The 15,324-nt window shown below is 50.6% G+C and overlaps 1 protein-coding gene across 3 annotated transcripts; it reads right to left on the bottom strand.

Moving 5' to 3' along the window:
* Positions 1-750: 750 nt before the first annotated feature.
* Positions 751-12,955, bottom strand: LOC121582334. Of its 3 annotated transcripts, XM_041898064.2 has the most exons (3): positions 2,020-2,754; positions 1,806-1,934; positions 751-1,718 (listed from the first exon to the last, which is right to left on the bottom strand). In XM_041898064.2, exons 1-3 carry the CDS (start codon positions 2,231-2,233, stop codon positions 844-846), a joined length of 1,218 nt encoding a protein of 405 aa, XP_041753998.1. In that variant the 5' UTR covers positions 2,234-2,754; the 3' UTR covers positions 751-843. The 3 variants fall into 3 exon arrangements, with proteins under 3 accessions (XP_041753998.1, XP_045074949.1, XP_045074948.1); XM_045219014.1 differs by lacking the exons at positions 1,806-1,934; positions 2,020-2,754 and adding an exon at positions 12,601-12,955 and having other exon boundaries at positions 751-1,586; XM_045219013.1 differs by having other exon boundaries at positions 751-1,934; positions 2,020-2,751.
* Between the last annotated feature and the right edge of the window lie 2,369 nt (positions 12,956-15,324).

Below are 15,324 nucleotides of genomic sequence, written 5' to 3'. Positions count from 1 at the left end.
CATTTCTGCATGTCTGGCAGACATATCAGTGTGGATGTCGGATCACCACCTCAAGCTGAACCTCGGCAAGACGGAGCTGCTCTTCCTCCCATGATCTCGCCATCACGGTTGACAACTCCATTGTGTCCTCCTCCCAGAGTGCAAAGAACCTTGGCGTGACCCTGGACAACACCCTGTCGTTCTCCGCTAACATCAAAGCGGTGACCCAATCCTGCAGGTTCATGCTCTAGAGGCTTACCTAGAAAGACTCACACCTGTAATTGCTGCCAAAGGTGATTATAACATGTATTGACTCAGGGGTGTGAATACTTATGCAAATTAGATATTTCTGTATGTTGTGTAGATGGATGAGAAAAAATATATTTAATCCATTTTGAATTCAGGCTGTAACACAACAAAATGTGGATTAAGTCAAGGGGTATGAATACATTCTGAAGGCACTGTATCTGCACATATGTGACGTAGTACGCAATTCTCGGGGAACACTTTTGGCTCGTGAGTGCTACTTTCAGAACTACTGGCAAAAAAGTATACAAAAGTACAGAAGAATCTCTAATGTTTAACTATTTTTTTTTCTCTGAAAAATATATTATTTTATAAATTAAATAATGTTGCCTATTGCATTTACAACACAACAGTACAACAACAAATCAAAATACCCCCAAAATAACTTGAAACATATGTTTTAAATGCAATATATTTTTATTACTATTCTAAAGAAATTAAATTACAAACAGAAAATGGAAGTATTCAAAGGTGGCAGTCTCCATGTGATCTCATTTGGAGATGTAATATCTGCAGCTTTTATTCAATATCACTTGGTTTAAGAAGTAGTCCTCAGTCTTAATTGACGCAAACCTCAGTGAGCCCAGACTGTGTGTAGCAGGGCTTCTCGGTTGCCTCGTAGTTGGATGCCTCAGCATTGTCAGATACAACTTTGGCTAGCTTGGTGTCGAATGGGTTCAATGCCACCTGGATGGCAGGCTCAGAGTCAGGCACAAGGAAGTTATCTGGGATGCTAGGCAGAGGCGGCTCACACTCTCTCAGGCTGACAGCACTCTTTGCAGGTCTCTTTTCCGACTCAGATTTGTCCTTAGTGGAGATGAATTCCTTTGACTTCTGCAACTCTTTTGCAGAATCGTCAGAAATGGGGGCACACTGTGGTGTGGATGATGCTTGTTTCAAACCAAACCGTGAAGAGATGCTCTCCCGAACTCTGGATGCCAGTGTCTGTGGTTCAGCGGTGGCTGGTTCCCTTTTCTTCAACCTGGCAGTGGCAATAGCATCAGATCGCCTTCTAGCCTCCTTGGAGATTCTCACAGCATCATAGAGAACCACTATTACGATGAAGCCATAGAAAACGAGCCCCAAAATCAGGTTCACCTTCACAAGTGGCTCGGAGTAAGAAGGGTCAGTCAATATGTTGACTCTGGGTTTGATCTTCAGGGTGCTCTTCTGAGCTTTTGGAGCTGGAGCCTGAAGATTTTCTTTGAAGACGTTGTTGTCACCTTGCAATGCTTTTTGCTTGTAAGCCTGTAGATAAGGAATAAGTTTCTCCACAATCATCTGTGGGACTTTAGCTTTACCTGGGAAAGTATCATCTTTCATCCTCTGAAGTTGTTCCAGCATCTGGTCCACTTGCACCATTTTGGTCCATTTTGCAACATTGGGGATGTCCTGAACAGGGTGGTCCTTCACTGGCATCAAAGGCCTGTGCTCTGGAACAGAAATCAGGGGCTCTACAAGCTCCGAGGGCTCTTTAGAATTTTTTGAGGAATATCCTTTTGTCAACTGGCCCACGTTACCTGGAGAAGAATCGTCTTTCACCCGTAAACTCTCAAGTTGTTCCAGCAATGACTTAAAATTGGTCTCTTTTGTAGCATCAGGGTTGTTCTGAACAGAGTGGTCCTTCACTGGCATCAACGGCTTGTGCTCTGGAACAGAAATCAGGGGCTCTACAAAGTCCGGGGGTCTTTGACATTTTTGAGGAATATCCTTTTGTCAACTGGCCCACATTACCTGGAGAAGAATAGTCTTTCACCCGTAAACTATCAACTTGTTCTTTTGTAGCATCAGGGTTGTTCAGAATAGGGTGGTCCTTCACTGGCATCAAAGTCTTGTGCTCTGAAGACACCAACACATTTGCAGCAACAGGCGAAAGGAGATAGAAAATAACAACCAACAATAACATCTTCATGTTGCACAGCCCACCCTTCTGGGAGAGCTGTGCCATTTTGATTAAAGAAATCGTCTTTCAAAAGTAGGCAGTACAAATTACAAGTCAAACTACTAGTTGGCTAGCTGTGCTTTGTAAAAGTGAATTGGGTTTACTGTTCACTGTCAAACATACACAAGATATGGACCCAACATGATGTAATAGAAGAATCTGATTATAACATCACGAGTTCCAGAATGTTGTAACCTGCTCCTCATTGTATTCATTAATTCAGATAATTCATTAATTTTTCTCTTTGGTTACATTTGGCAATTAGTTTGACGTGCAGTCCCTGTCCCTAAACTGCTTTCTCCTACGACTTTGGCAAATGCCCCCGTGACCTACAGCTCCTCATATACTACCAGGTCATGGTAGTATCTACACTGGTGCTGGTGCTTGCGATGACCCAGCTAATTATGAGCTTTCTGACCCAGGGAGTGAGACACTTTTTGGCCTTCCTCATGGCCCGCACTGCCCCCCTGGAAACCAAATGTTTAAAGACATGGCACTTTGGTGACTAAGAAAGTATGTTTTAAACCTCTCACTTTGGGCTGGATGCTTCAATGTCTAGTTCATACATGCATAATCTGAGGGAAGAATTACTTTTCAGAGAGAGAGAGAGAGAGAGAGAGAGAATGACTTGTTGCACATACAGTGCCTTCAGAAAGTATTCACACCCCTGACTTTTGCCACATTTTGTTGTGTTACAACCTGAATTTAAAATTTATTAAATTGAGATTTTGTGTCACTGGCCTACACACAATACCTCATAATGTCAAAGTGGAATTATGTTTTTCAAATTTTTTACAAATTAATAACAAATGAAAAGTTGAAATGTCTTGAGTCACTAAGTATTCAACCCCTTTGTTATGGCAAGCCTAAATAAGTTCAGGAGTAAACGTTTGCTTAACAAGCCACATAATAAGTTGCATGGACTCTGTGTGCAATACTAGTGTTTAACATGATTTTTGAATTACTACCTCATCTCTGTACCCAACACATACAATTATCAGTAAGGTACCTCAGTCGAGCAGTGAATTTCAAACACAGATTCAACCACAAAGACCAGGGAGGTTTTCCAATGCCTCGCAAAGAAGGGCACCTATTGGTAGATGGGTAAAAATTGAAAAAGCAGACATTGAATATCCTTTTGAGCGTGGTGAAGTTATCAATGACACTTTGGATGGTGTATCAATACACCCAGTCACTACAAAGATACAGGCGTCCTTCCTAACTCAGTTGCTGGAGAGGAAGGAAACCGCTGAGGGATTTCACCATGAGGCCAATGGTGACTTAAAAACAGTTACAGAGTTTAATGGCTGTGATGGAGGATGGATCAACAACATTGTAGTTACTCCACAATACTAACCTAATTGACAGATTGAAAAGAAGGAAGCCTGTACAGAATAAAAAATATTCCAAAACATACATCCTGTTTGCAACAAGGCACTAAAGTAATACTGCAAAAAATGTGGCAAAGCAATTCACTTTTTGTCCTGAATACAAAGCGTTATATTTGGGGGAAATCCAATACAACAAATTACTGAGTACCACTCTTCATATTTTCAAGCATAGTGAAGCGTTATATTTGGGGGAAATCCAATACAACAAATTACTGAGTACCACTCTTCATATTTTCAAGCATAGTGGTGGCTGCATCATGTTATGTGTATGCTTGTAATCGTTAAGGACTGGGGAGTTTTGCAGGATAAAAAAGAAAGGGAATGGAGCTAAGCACAGGCAAGATCCTAGACAAAAACCTGGTTCAGTCTGCTTTCCACCAGACACTGGGAGATTAATTCACCTTTCAGCAGGACAATAACCTACAACACAAAGCCAAATCTACACTGGAGTTTCTTACCAAGAAGACAGTGAATGTTCCTGAGTGGCCGAGTTACAGTTTTGACTTAAATCTGCTTGAAAATCTATGGCAAGGAACAGTGTTTCCTCCGACACATTGAGGCGGCTGGCTTCCGGGTTAAGTGGGCGGGTGTTAAGGAGCACGGTTTGGTGGGTCACGTTTCGGAGGACACATTACTCGACCGTCGCCTCTCCCGAGCCCGTTGGGGAGTTGCAGCAATGAGACAAGATTGTAATTGGATCGCAATTGGATATCACGAAATTGGGGAGAAAAAGGGGGTAATTTTTTTTACAAATAAAATAAGAAATATGGCAAGACTTAAATGGTTGTCTAGCAATGATCAACAATCAATTTGACAGAGCATGAAGATTTTTTAAATAATAATGTGCAAATATCATACAATCGAGGTGTGCAAAGCTCTTAGAGGCTTACCTAGAAAGACTCACACCTGTAATTGCTGCCAAAGGTGATTATATATAATAATATAATATAATATGCCATTTAGCAGACGCTTTTATCCAAAGCGACTTACAGTCGTGCGTGCATACATTTTTGTGTATGGGTGGTCCCGGGGATCGAACCCACTACCCTGGCGTTACAAGCGCCGTGCTCTACCAGCTGAGCTACAGAGGACCACTATAACATGTATTGACTCAGGGGTGTGAATACTTATGCAAATTAGATATTTCTGTATGTTGTGTAGATGGGTGAGAAAAAATCTATTTAATCCATTTTGAATTCAGGCTGTAACACAACAAAATGTGGATTAAGTCAAGGGGTATGAATACATTCTGAAGGCACTGTATCTGCACATATGTGACGTAGTTGTCACACCCTGGTTCTGGGGACTCTATATGTTGAGCCAGGGTGTGTAGATTCTATGTGTTTTGTGTTCTATGTTAATTATCTAGTTGTTCTATTTCTATGTTGGCCAGAGTGGTTCTCAATCAGAGGCAACGAGTGTCAGCTGTTGCTGGTTGTCTCTGATTGGGAACCACATTTAGACAGGCTGTTTTCCCACAGTAGTTGTGGGATCTTGTTCCGTGTTGGTTGTGTTATACCTAGGACGTCACGTTATCGTTTGTTGTTTTGTTTATCGTGTTATCACTATTGATAATAAAGTATGTTTGCATTTCACACTGCACCTTGGTCCTCCTCCTTCGACGATCGTGACAGAAGATCCCACCATACCAGGACCAAGCAGCGTGTCCAGGAACACACGCAGGAGGTAACTCTAGTGGATGTCCTCCTCGGTTGGGGAGAGATTACGGAGGAGGAGGCCGTCCGGTATCGGAAGGCTATGAAGGGGGAGACCCAGGCAGGAGAGGAGCAACGGCGTCAACAGTGTTGTCGGCGGACGGACGAGAGGCAACCCCAAAATATTTTTAGGAGGGGGGCACACGGCATGGGCGACGGGGCAGCAGGAGGCAGCTACAGGGCGTATTGGGAGGTTAGGTGAGGAGGCCACCAGGTTAAGGGGGCTATTGGTCCAGAGGGAGCAGGAGTTAGTGGTTCAGAGGGAGGAGCTACTGGAGGCGATAAGGGAGAAGGAGAAAGTAGAGGCACGGCGAGAGGAACTGTGTAGGCAGCTGAGGGAGCGGAGGGTTATGAAGAAACCCAGTCCCGCTCCTCACACCAAGCAAGTGGTGTGTGTCACCAGTCCGGTCCGGCCCGTTCCTGCTCCCCGCACTAAGTTGATGGTGCGCGTCGCCAGCCCGGCCCGGCCTGTTCCTGCCCCTCGCACCAAGCCTACGGTGCGCGTCGCCAGCCCGGCCCGGCCTGTTCCTGCTCCTCGCACCAAGCCTACGGTGCGCGTCGCCAGCCCGGCCCGGCCTGTTCCTGCCCCTCGCACCAAGCCTACGGTGCGCGTCGCCAGCCCGGCCCAGCCTGTTCCTGCTCCCCGCACCAAGCTAATGGTGCGCGTCGCCAGCCCGGCCCGGCCTGTTCCTGCCCCTCGCACCAAGCCTACGGTGCGCGTCGCCAGCCCGGCCCGGCCTGTTCCTGCTCCCCGCACCAAGCTAATGGTGCGCGTCTCCAGCCTGGTACGGCCCGTTCCTGCCCGTCGCACCAAGCCTACGGTGCGCGTCGCCAGCCCGGCCCGGCCTGTTCCTGCTCCTCGCACCAAGCCTACGGTGCGCGTCGCCAGCCCGGCCCGGCCTGTTCCTGCTCCCCGCACCAAGCTAATGGTGCGCGTCGCCAGCCCGGCCCGGCCTGTTCCTGCCCCTCGCACCAAGCCTACGGTGCGCGTCGCCAGCCCGGCCCAGCCTGTTCCTGCCCCCTCGCACCAAGCCTACGGTGCGCGTCGCCAGCCCGGCCCGGCCTGTTCCTGCTCCCCGCACCAAGCTAATGGTGCGCGTCGCCAGCCCGGCCCGGCCTGTTCCTGCCCCTCGCACCAAGCCTACGGTGCGCGTCGCCAGCCCGGCCCGGCCTGTTCCTGCTCCCCGCACCAAGCCTACGGTGCGCGTCGCCAGCCCGGCCCGGCCTGTTCCTGATCCCTCGCACCAAGCTAATGGTGCGCGTCGCCAGCCCGGCCCGGCCTGTTCCTGCCCCTCGCACCAAGCCTACGGTGTGCGTCGCCAGCCCGGCCCGGCCTGTTCCTGCTCCCCGCACCAAGCTAATGGTGCGCGTCGCCAGCCCGACCCGGCCTGTTCCTGCCCCTCGCACCAAGCCTACGGTGCGCGTCGCCAGCCCGGCCCGGCCTGTTCCTGCTCCCCGCACCAAGCTAATGGTGCGCGTCGCCAGCCCGGCCCGGCCTGTTCCTGCCCCTCGCACCAAGCCTACGGTGCGCGTCGCCAGCCCGGCCCAGCCTGTTCCTGCTCCCCGCACCAAGCTAATGGTGCGCGTCGCCAGCCCGGCCCGGCCTGTTCCTGCCCCTCGCACCAAGCCTACGGTGCGCGTCGCCAGCCCGGCCCGGCCTGTTCCTGCTCCCCGCACCAAGCTAATGGTGCGCGTCTCCAGCCTGGTACGGCCCGTTCCTGCCCGTCGCACCAAGCCTACGGTGCGCGTCGCCAGCCCGGCCCGGCCTGTTCCTGCTCCTCGCACCAAGCCTACGGTGCGCGTCGCCAGCCCGGCCCGGCCTGTTCCTGCTCCCCGCACCAAGCTAATGGTGCGCGTCGCCAGCCCGGCCTGTTCCTGCCCCTCGCACCAAGCCTACGGTGCGCGTCGCCAGCCCGGCCCGGCCTGTTCCTGCTCCCCGCACCAAGCTAATGGTGCGCGTCGCCAGCCCGGCCCGGCCTGTTCCAGCCCCTCGCACCAACTCTACGGTGCGCGTCGCCAGCCCGGCCCGGCCTGTTCCTGCTCCCCGCACCAAGCTAATGGTGCGCGTCTCCAGCCTGGTACGGCCCGTTCCTGCCCCTCGCACTAAGACTACGGTGCGCGTCGCCAGCCCGGCCCGGCCTGTTCCTGCTCCTCGCACCAAGCCTACGGTGCGCGTCGCCAGCCCGGCCCGGCCTGTTCCTGATCCCCGCACCAAGCCTACGGTGCGCGTCGCCAGCCCGGCCCGTTCCTGCTCCCCGCACCAAGCTAATGGTGCGCGTCGCCAGCCCGGCCCGGCCTGTTCCTGCCCCTCGCACCAAGCCTACGGTGCGCGTCGCCAGCTCGGCCCGGCCTGTTCCTGCTCCACGCACGAAGCCAGGGGTGCGCATCGTCAGCCCGGTACGGCCCGTTGCTGCTCCATGCACCAAGCCTGGGGTGCGCATCGTCAGCCCGGTCCGGCCCGTTCCTGCTCCACGCACCAAGCCAGGGGTGCGCGTCGTCAGTCCGGCACAACCCGTGCCTGGGTCACCGGTGCCTGGTCAGGTACCGGTCAGCTGCTCCACACCGGAGCCTAAGCAATCCGCTCCTACGATGTCCAGTCCAGCTCCAGCCAGCGGGGCCAGACCGGACCAGGGGCGCTACGGGGGATTGTTGGAGGGTGGTGGTCAAGCCCGAGCCGGAACCGCCCCCGAGGAGGAATGCCCACCCAGCCCTCCCCTGTTTTGTTTATTTTTAGGCGCGGTCGCAGTCCGCGCCTTTGGGGGGGGGGTACTGTCACACCCTGGTTCTGGGGACTCTATATGTTGAGCCAGGGTGTGTAGATTCTATGTGTTTTGTGTTCTATGTTAATTATCTAGTTGTTCTATTTCTATGTTGGCCAGAGTGGTTCTCAATCAGAGGCAACGAGTGTCAGCTGTTGCTGGTTGTCTCTGATTGGGAACCACATTTAGACAGGCTGTTTTCCCACAGTAGTTGTGGGATCGTGTTCCTTGTTGGTTGTATTATACCTAGGACGTCACGTTATCGTTTGTTGTTTTGTTTATCGTGTTATCACTATTGATAATAAAGTATGTTTGCATGTCACGCTGCACCTTGGTCCTCCTCCTTCGACGATCGTGACAGTAGTACGCAAATCTCGGGGAACACTTTTGGCTCGTGAGTGCTACTTTCAGAACTACTGGCAAAAAGTATAAAAAAGTACAGAAGAATCTCTTTAATGTTTAACTATTTTTTTCTCTGAAAAATATATTATTTTATCAATTAAATAATGTTGCATATTGCATTTACAACACAACAGTACAACAACAAATCAAAATACCCCAAAAATAACTTGAAACATATGTTTTAAATGCAATATATTTTTATTACTATTCTAAAGACATTAAATTACAAACAGAAAATGGAAGTCTTCAAAGGTGGCAGTCTCCATGTGATCTCATTTGGAGATTTAATATCTGCAGCTTTTATTCAATATCACTTGGTTTAAGAAGTAGTCCTCAGTCTTAATTGACGCAAACCTCAGTGAGCCCAGACTGTGTGTAGCAGGGCTTCTCGGTTGCCTCGTAGTTGGATGCCTCAGCATTTTCAGATACAACTTTCGCTAGCTTAGTTTCGAATGGGTTCAATGCCACCTGGATGGCAGGCTCAGAGTCAGGCACAAGGAAGTTATCTGGGATGCTAGGCAGAGGCGGCTCACACTCTCTCAGGCTGACAGCACTCTTTCCAGGTCTCTTTTCCGACTCAGATTTGTCCTTAGTGGAGATGAACTCCTTTGACTTCTGCAACTCTTTTGCAGAATCGTCAGAAATGGGGGCACACTGTGGTGTGGATGATGCTTGTTTCAAACCAAACCGTGAAGAGATGCTCTCCCGAACTCTGGATGCCAGTGTCTGTGGTTCAGCGGTGGCTGGTTCCCTCTTCTTCAACCTGGCAGTGGCAATAGCATCAGATCGCCTTCTAGCCTCCTTGGAGATTCTCACAGCATCATAGAGAACCACTATTACGATGAAGCCATAGAAAACGAGCCCCAAAATCAGGTTCACCTTCACAAGTGGCTCGGAGTAAGAAGGGTCAGTCAATATGTTGACTCTGGGTTTGATCTTCAGGGTGCTCTTCTGAGCTTTTGGAGCTGGAGCCTGAAGATTTTCTTTGAAGACGTTGTTGTCACCTTGCAATGCTTTTTGCTTGTAAGCCTGTAGATAAGGAATATGTTTCTCCACAATCATCTGTGGGACTTTATGTCACGCTCTGGTTCCGGGACGTTGTTATAGAACCAGGGTGTGTTTGTATTGTTGGGTGTTGTGTGGGTTAGGTTGGGTATAGGGTGTGTTCGTTTTGTTGTGTGCTGTTTGGTTGGGGTGTCTAGGTGGTTGTCTTCCTTGTTTGTATTCATGTGACTCCCAATCGGAGGTAACGAGTGACAGCTGTCGGCTCGTTATCTCTGATTGGGAGCCATATTTAAACTGTGTGGTTTCACCTTGTAGTTTGTGGGTTTTTGTTCCATGTTTCTGTCAGTGTTACAGAGGACTTCACTATCGTCATTTGTTGTTTTTCGTGGTTGCTTTATTAAATAAAGTCATCATGTTCCTCCACGCGCTGCGTATTGGTCCGCTTCTTCAGACGATCGTGACAGAAAAACCCACCATCAAAGGACCAAGCAGCGTGTCAAGCGGCAACAGGACCCAGCTCCAAAGGCTTCCTGGACATGGGAGGAGATTTTGGACGGAAAGGGGTCCTGGACTTGGGAGGAGATCCTGGATGGGATGGATCGCCGTCCATGGAGCGAAACGGTGGAGAGGCGACGGCGAGAGGAGCAACGGCGTCAGCAGGGCCATCGTCGGAAGGTCGAGAGGCAACCCCAAAAAGTTTTTGGGGGGGGGCACATGGCTTGGGCGGCTGGGCAGCAGGAGGCTGCCACAGGGAGAAAAGGAGAGAAGGCTAACGGAGTACGGGAGCCATTGGCGAGTAGAGGGAGGGAAGTGTGTGTGGCACGGCGTGAAAGACTGATGTGTGTTGCCAGTCCGGTCCGGCCCGTTCCTGATCCTCGGTTGAGGCCAGTGGTGTGTGTTCCCGGTACGGACCGGCCTGTTCCTACTCCAAGCACCCAGGTCCAAGGTGTGCTACGCCAGCCCGGCCCGGCCTGTTCCGGCCACTCGCACCAGGGATGCGGTGCGCGTCGCCAGCCCAGCCCGGCCTGTTCCTGCTCCACGCACCAGGGATCAGGGTGCGCTTCGCCAGCCCGGCCCGGCCTGTTCCGGCCACTCGCACCAGGGATACGGTGCGCGTCGCCAGCTCAGCCCGGCCTGTTCCTACTCCACGCACCAGGGATACGGTGCGCTTCGCCAGCCCGGCCCGGCCCTGTTCCGGCCACTGCACCAGGGATACGGTGCGCGTCGCCAGCCCAGCCCGGCCTGTTCCTACTCCACGCACCAGGAATACGGTGCGCTTCGCCAGCCCGGCCCGGCCTGTTCCGGCCTCTCGCACCAGAGATACGGTGCGCGTCGCCAGCCCAGCCCGGCCTGTTCCTGCTCTCCGCACTAGGCCTTATGTGCGTCCCCAGGGTCCAGCATGCCCTGTTGCTGCTCTCCGCACTAGGCCTTAGGTGCGTCCCCAGGGCCAAGCATGCCCTGTTGCTGCTTCCCGCACTAGCCCTGAGATGCGTGTCCTCAGCCCGGTACCTCCAGTTCCGGCACCACGCATCAGGCCTACGGTGCGTCCCCAGGGCCAAGCATGCCCTGTTGCTTCTCCCCGCACTAGCCCTGAGATGCGTGTCCTCAGCCCGGTACCTCCAGTTCCGGCACCACGCATCAGGCCTATGGTGCGTCCCCCAGGGCCAAGCATGCCCTGTTGCTTCTCCCCGCACTAGCCCTGAGATGCGTGTCCTCAGCCCGGTACCTCCAGTTCCGGCACCACGCACCAGGCCTACGGTGCGCCTCAGACGGCCAGAGTCTGCCGTCTGCCCAACGGCGCCTGAACTGTCCGTCTGCCCAACGCCCGTCTGAACTGCCCGTCTGCCCAACGGCGCCTGAACTGCCCGTCTGCCCAACGCCGTCTGAACTGTCCGTCTGCCAAGCGCCGCAGGAACTGCCCGTCTGTACTGAGCCTGCAAAGCCGCCCGTCTGCCATGAGCCTTCAGAGCCGTCCGCCAGACCGGAGCCGCTAGAGCTCTCCGCCAGACAGGATCAGCCAGAGCCTTCCGCCAGACAGGAGCAGCCAGAGCCTTCCGCCAGACAGGATCAGCCAGAGCCTTCCGCAGACAGGATCAGCCAGAGCCTTCCGCCAGACAGGAGCAGCCAGAGCCTTCCGCCAGACAGGATCAGCCAGAGCCTTCCGCCAGACAGGATCAGCCAGAGCCTTCCGCCAGACAGGATCAGCCAGAGCCTTCCCGCCAGACAGGATCAGCCAGAGCCTTCCGCCAGACAGGATCAGCCAGAGCCTTCTGCCAGACAGGATCAGCCAGAGCCTTCCGCCAGCCAGGATCCGCCAGAGCCGTCCAGCCAGGATCCCCAGAGCCGTCCAGCCAGGATCCGCCAGAGCCAGCCAGCCAGGATCCGCCATTCAGTCCGGTGCTGCCCCTCAGTCCGGTGCTGCCCCTTAGTCAGGTACTGCCCCTTAGCCCGGTGCTGCCCCTTAGCCCGGTGCTGCCTTAGCCCGGTGCTGCCCCTTAGTCCGGAGCTGCCCCTTTATCCAGGTGGGTTAGTTTGGAGGGTGGTCAGTGGGAGGAGGCTACTTAAGCAGTTTGTGACTGTGGTGGGGTGGGGATCACGACCGGGGCCAGAGCCGCCACCGTGGACAGACGCCCCACCCAGACCCTCCCCTAGTCTTTATGTTGGTGCGCCCGGGGTTCGCACCTTTAGGGGGTACTGTCACGCTCTGGTTCCGGGACGTTGTTATAGAACCAGGGTGTGTTTGTATTGTTGGGTGTTGTGTGGGTTAGGTTGGGTATAGGGTGTGTTCGTTTTGTTGTGTGCTGTTTGGTTGGGGTGTCTAGGTGGTTGTCTTCCTTGTTTGTATTCATGTGACTCCCAATCGGAGGTAACGAGTGACAGCTGTCGGCTCGTTATCTCTGATTGGGAGCCATATTTAAACTGTGTGGTTTCACCTTGTAGTTTGTGGGTTTTTGTTCCATGTTTCTGTCAGTGTTACAGAGGACTTCACTATCGTCATTTGTTGTTTTTCGTGGTTGCTTTATTAAATAAAGTCATCATGTTCACTCCACGCGCTGCGTATTGGTCCGCTTCTTCAGACGATCGTGACACTTTAGCTTTACCTGGGAAAGTATCATCTTTCATCCTCTGAAGTTGTTCCAGCATCTGGTCCACTTGCACCATTTTGGTCCATTTTGCAACATTGGGGATGTCCTGAACAGGGTGGTCCTTCACTGGCATCAAAGGCTTGTGCTCTGGAACAGAAATCAGGGGCTCTACAAGCTCCGAGGGCTCTTTGACATTTTTTGAGGAATATCCTTTTGTCAACTGGCCCACGTTACCTGGAGAAGAATCGTCTTTCACCCGTAAACTCTCAAGTTGTTCCAGCAATGACTTAAAATTGGTCTCCTTTGTAGCATCAGGGTTGTTCTGAACAGAGTGGTCCTTCACTGGCATCAACGGCTTGTGCTCTGGAACATAAATCAGGGGCTCTACAAAGTCCGGGGGTCTTTGACATTTTTGAGGAATATCCTTTTGTCAACTGGCCCACGTTACCTGGAGAAGAATCGTCTTTCACCCGTAAACTATCAACTTGTTCTTTTTGTAGCATCAGGGTTGTTCAGAATAGGGTGGTCCTTCCCTGGCATCAAAGTCATGTGCTCTGAAGACACCAACACATTTGCAGCAACAGGCGAAAGGAGACAGAAAATAACAGCCAACAATAACATCTTCATGTTGCACAGCCCACCCTTCTGGGAGAGCTGTGCCATTTTGATTAAAGAAATTGTCTTTCAAAAGTAGGCAGTACAAATTCCAAGTCAAACTACTAGTTGGCTAGCTGTGCTTTGTAAAAGTGAATTGGTTTACTGTTCACTGTCAAACATACACAAGATATGGACCCAACATGATGTAATAGAAGAATCTGATTATAACACCACGAGTTCCAGAATGTTGTAACCTGCTCCTCATTGTATTCATTAATTCAGATAATTCATTAATTCATCTCTTTGGATACATTTGGCAATTAGTTTGACGTGCAGTCCCTGTCTCTAAACTGCTTTCTCCTACGACTTTGGCAAATGCCCCCGTGACCTACAGCTCCTCATATACTACCAGGTCATGGTAGTATCTACACTGGTGCTGGTGCTTGCGATGACCCAGCTAATTATGAGCTTTCTGACCCAGGGAGTGAGAACTTTTTGGCCTTCCTCATGGCCCGCACTGCCCCCTGGAAACCAAATGTTTAAAGACATGGTACTTTGGTGGCTAAGAAAGTATTTTTTAAACCTCTCACTTTGGGCTGAATGCTTCAATGTCTAGTTCATACATGCATAATCTGAGGGAAGAATTACTGTTGAGAGAGAGAGAGAGAGAGAGAGAGAGAGAGAGAGAGAGAGAGAGAGAGAGAGAGAGAGAGAGAGGGAGGACTTGTTGCACATACAGTGCCTTCAGAAAGTATTCACACCCCTGACTTTTGCCACATTTTGTTGTGTTACAGCCTGAATTTAAAATGTATTAAATTGAGATTTTGTGTCACTGGCCTACACACAATACCTCATAATGTCAAAGTGGAATAATGTTTTTCAAATTTTTACAAATTAATAACAAATGAAAAGTTGAAATGTCTTGAGTCACTAAGTATTCAACCCCTTTGTTATGGCAAGCCTAAATAAGTTCAGGAGTAAACGTTTGCTTAACAAGCCACATAATAAGTTGCATGGACTCTGTGTGCAATAATAGTGTTTAACATGATTTTTGAATTACTACCTCATCTCTGTACCCAACACATACAATTATCAGTAAGGTACCTCAGTCGAGCAGTGAATTTCAAACACAGATTCAACCACAAAGACCAGGGAGGTTTTCCAATGCCTCGCAAAGAAGGGCACCTATTGGTAGATGGGTAAAAATTGAAAAAAGCAGACATTGAATATCCTTTTTGAGCGTGGTGAAGTTATCAATGACACTTTGGATGGTGTATCAATACACCCAGTCACTACAAAGATACAGGCGTCCTTCCTAACTCAATTGCTGGAGAGGAAGGAAACCGCTCAGGGATTTCACCATGAGGCCAATGGTGACTTAAAAACAGTTACAGAGTTCAATGGCTGTGATGGAGGATGGATCAACAACATTGTAGTTACTCCACAATACTAACCTAATTGACAGATTGAAAAGAAGGAAGCCTGTACAGAATAAAAAATATTCCAAAACACACATCCTGTTTGCAACGAGGCACTAAAGTAATACTGCAAAAAATGTGGCAAAGCAATTCACTTTTTGTCCTGAATACAAAGCGTTATATTTGGGGAAATCCAATACAACAAATTACTGAGTACCACTCTTCATATTTTCAAGCATAGTGAAGCGTTATATTTGGGGGAAATCCAATACAACAAATTCCTGAGTACCACTCTTCATATTTTCAAGCATAGTGGTGGCTGCATCATGTTATGTGTATGCTTGTAATCGTTAAGGACTGGGGAGTTTTGCAGGATAAAAAAGAAAGGGAATGGAGCTAAGCACAGGCAAGATCCTAGACAAAAACCTGGTTCAGTCTGCTTTCCACCAGACACTGGGAGATTAATTCACCTTTCAGCAGGACAATAACCTACAACACAAGGCCAAATCTACACTGGAGTTTCTTACCAAGAAGTCAGTGAATGTTCCTGAGTGGCCGAGTTACAGTTTTGACTTAAATCTGCTTGAAAACCTATGGCAAGGAACGGTGTTTCCTCCGACACATTGGTGCGGCTGGCTTCCGGGTTAAGTGGGCGGGTGTTAAGGAGCGCGGTTTGGTGGGTCACGTTTCGGAGGACACCATTTTTATTTTATTTTTTATTTTT

This window comes from Coregonus clupeaformis, unplaced genomic scaffold (assembly GCF_020615455.1).
Source record: "Coregonus clupeaformis isolate EN_2021a unplaced genomic scaffold, ASM2061545v1 scaf1978, whole genome shotgun sequence".
Lineage (NCBI taxonomy): Eukaryota > Metazoa > Chordata > Actinopteri > Salmoniformes > Salmonidae > Coregonus > Coregonus clupeaformis.
Note: the sequence above shows the minus strand (reverse complement) of the source record. Positions and strands in the feature narration are given on the sequence as shown.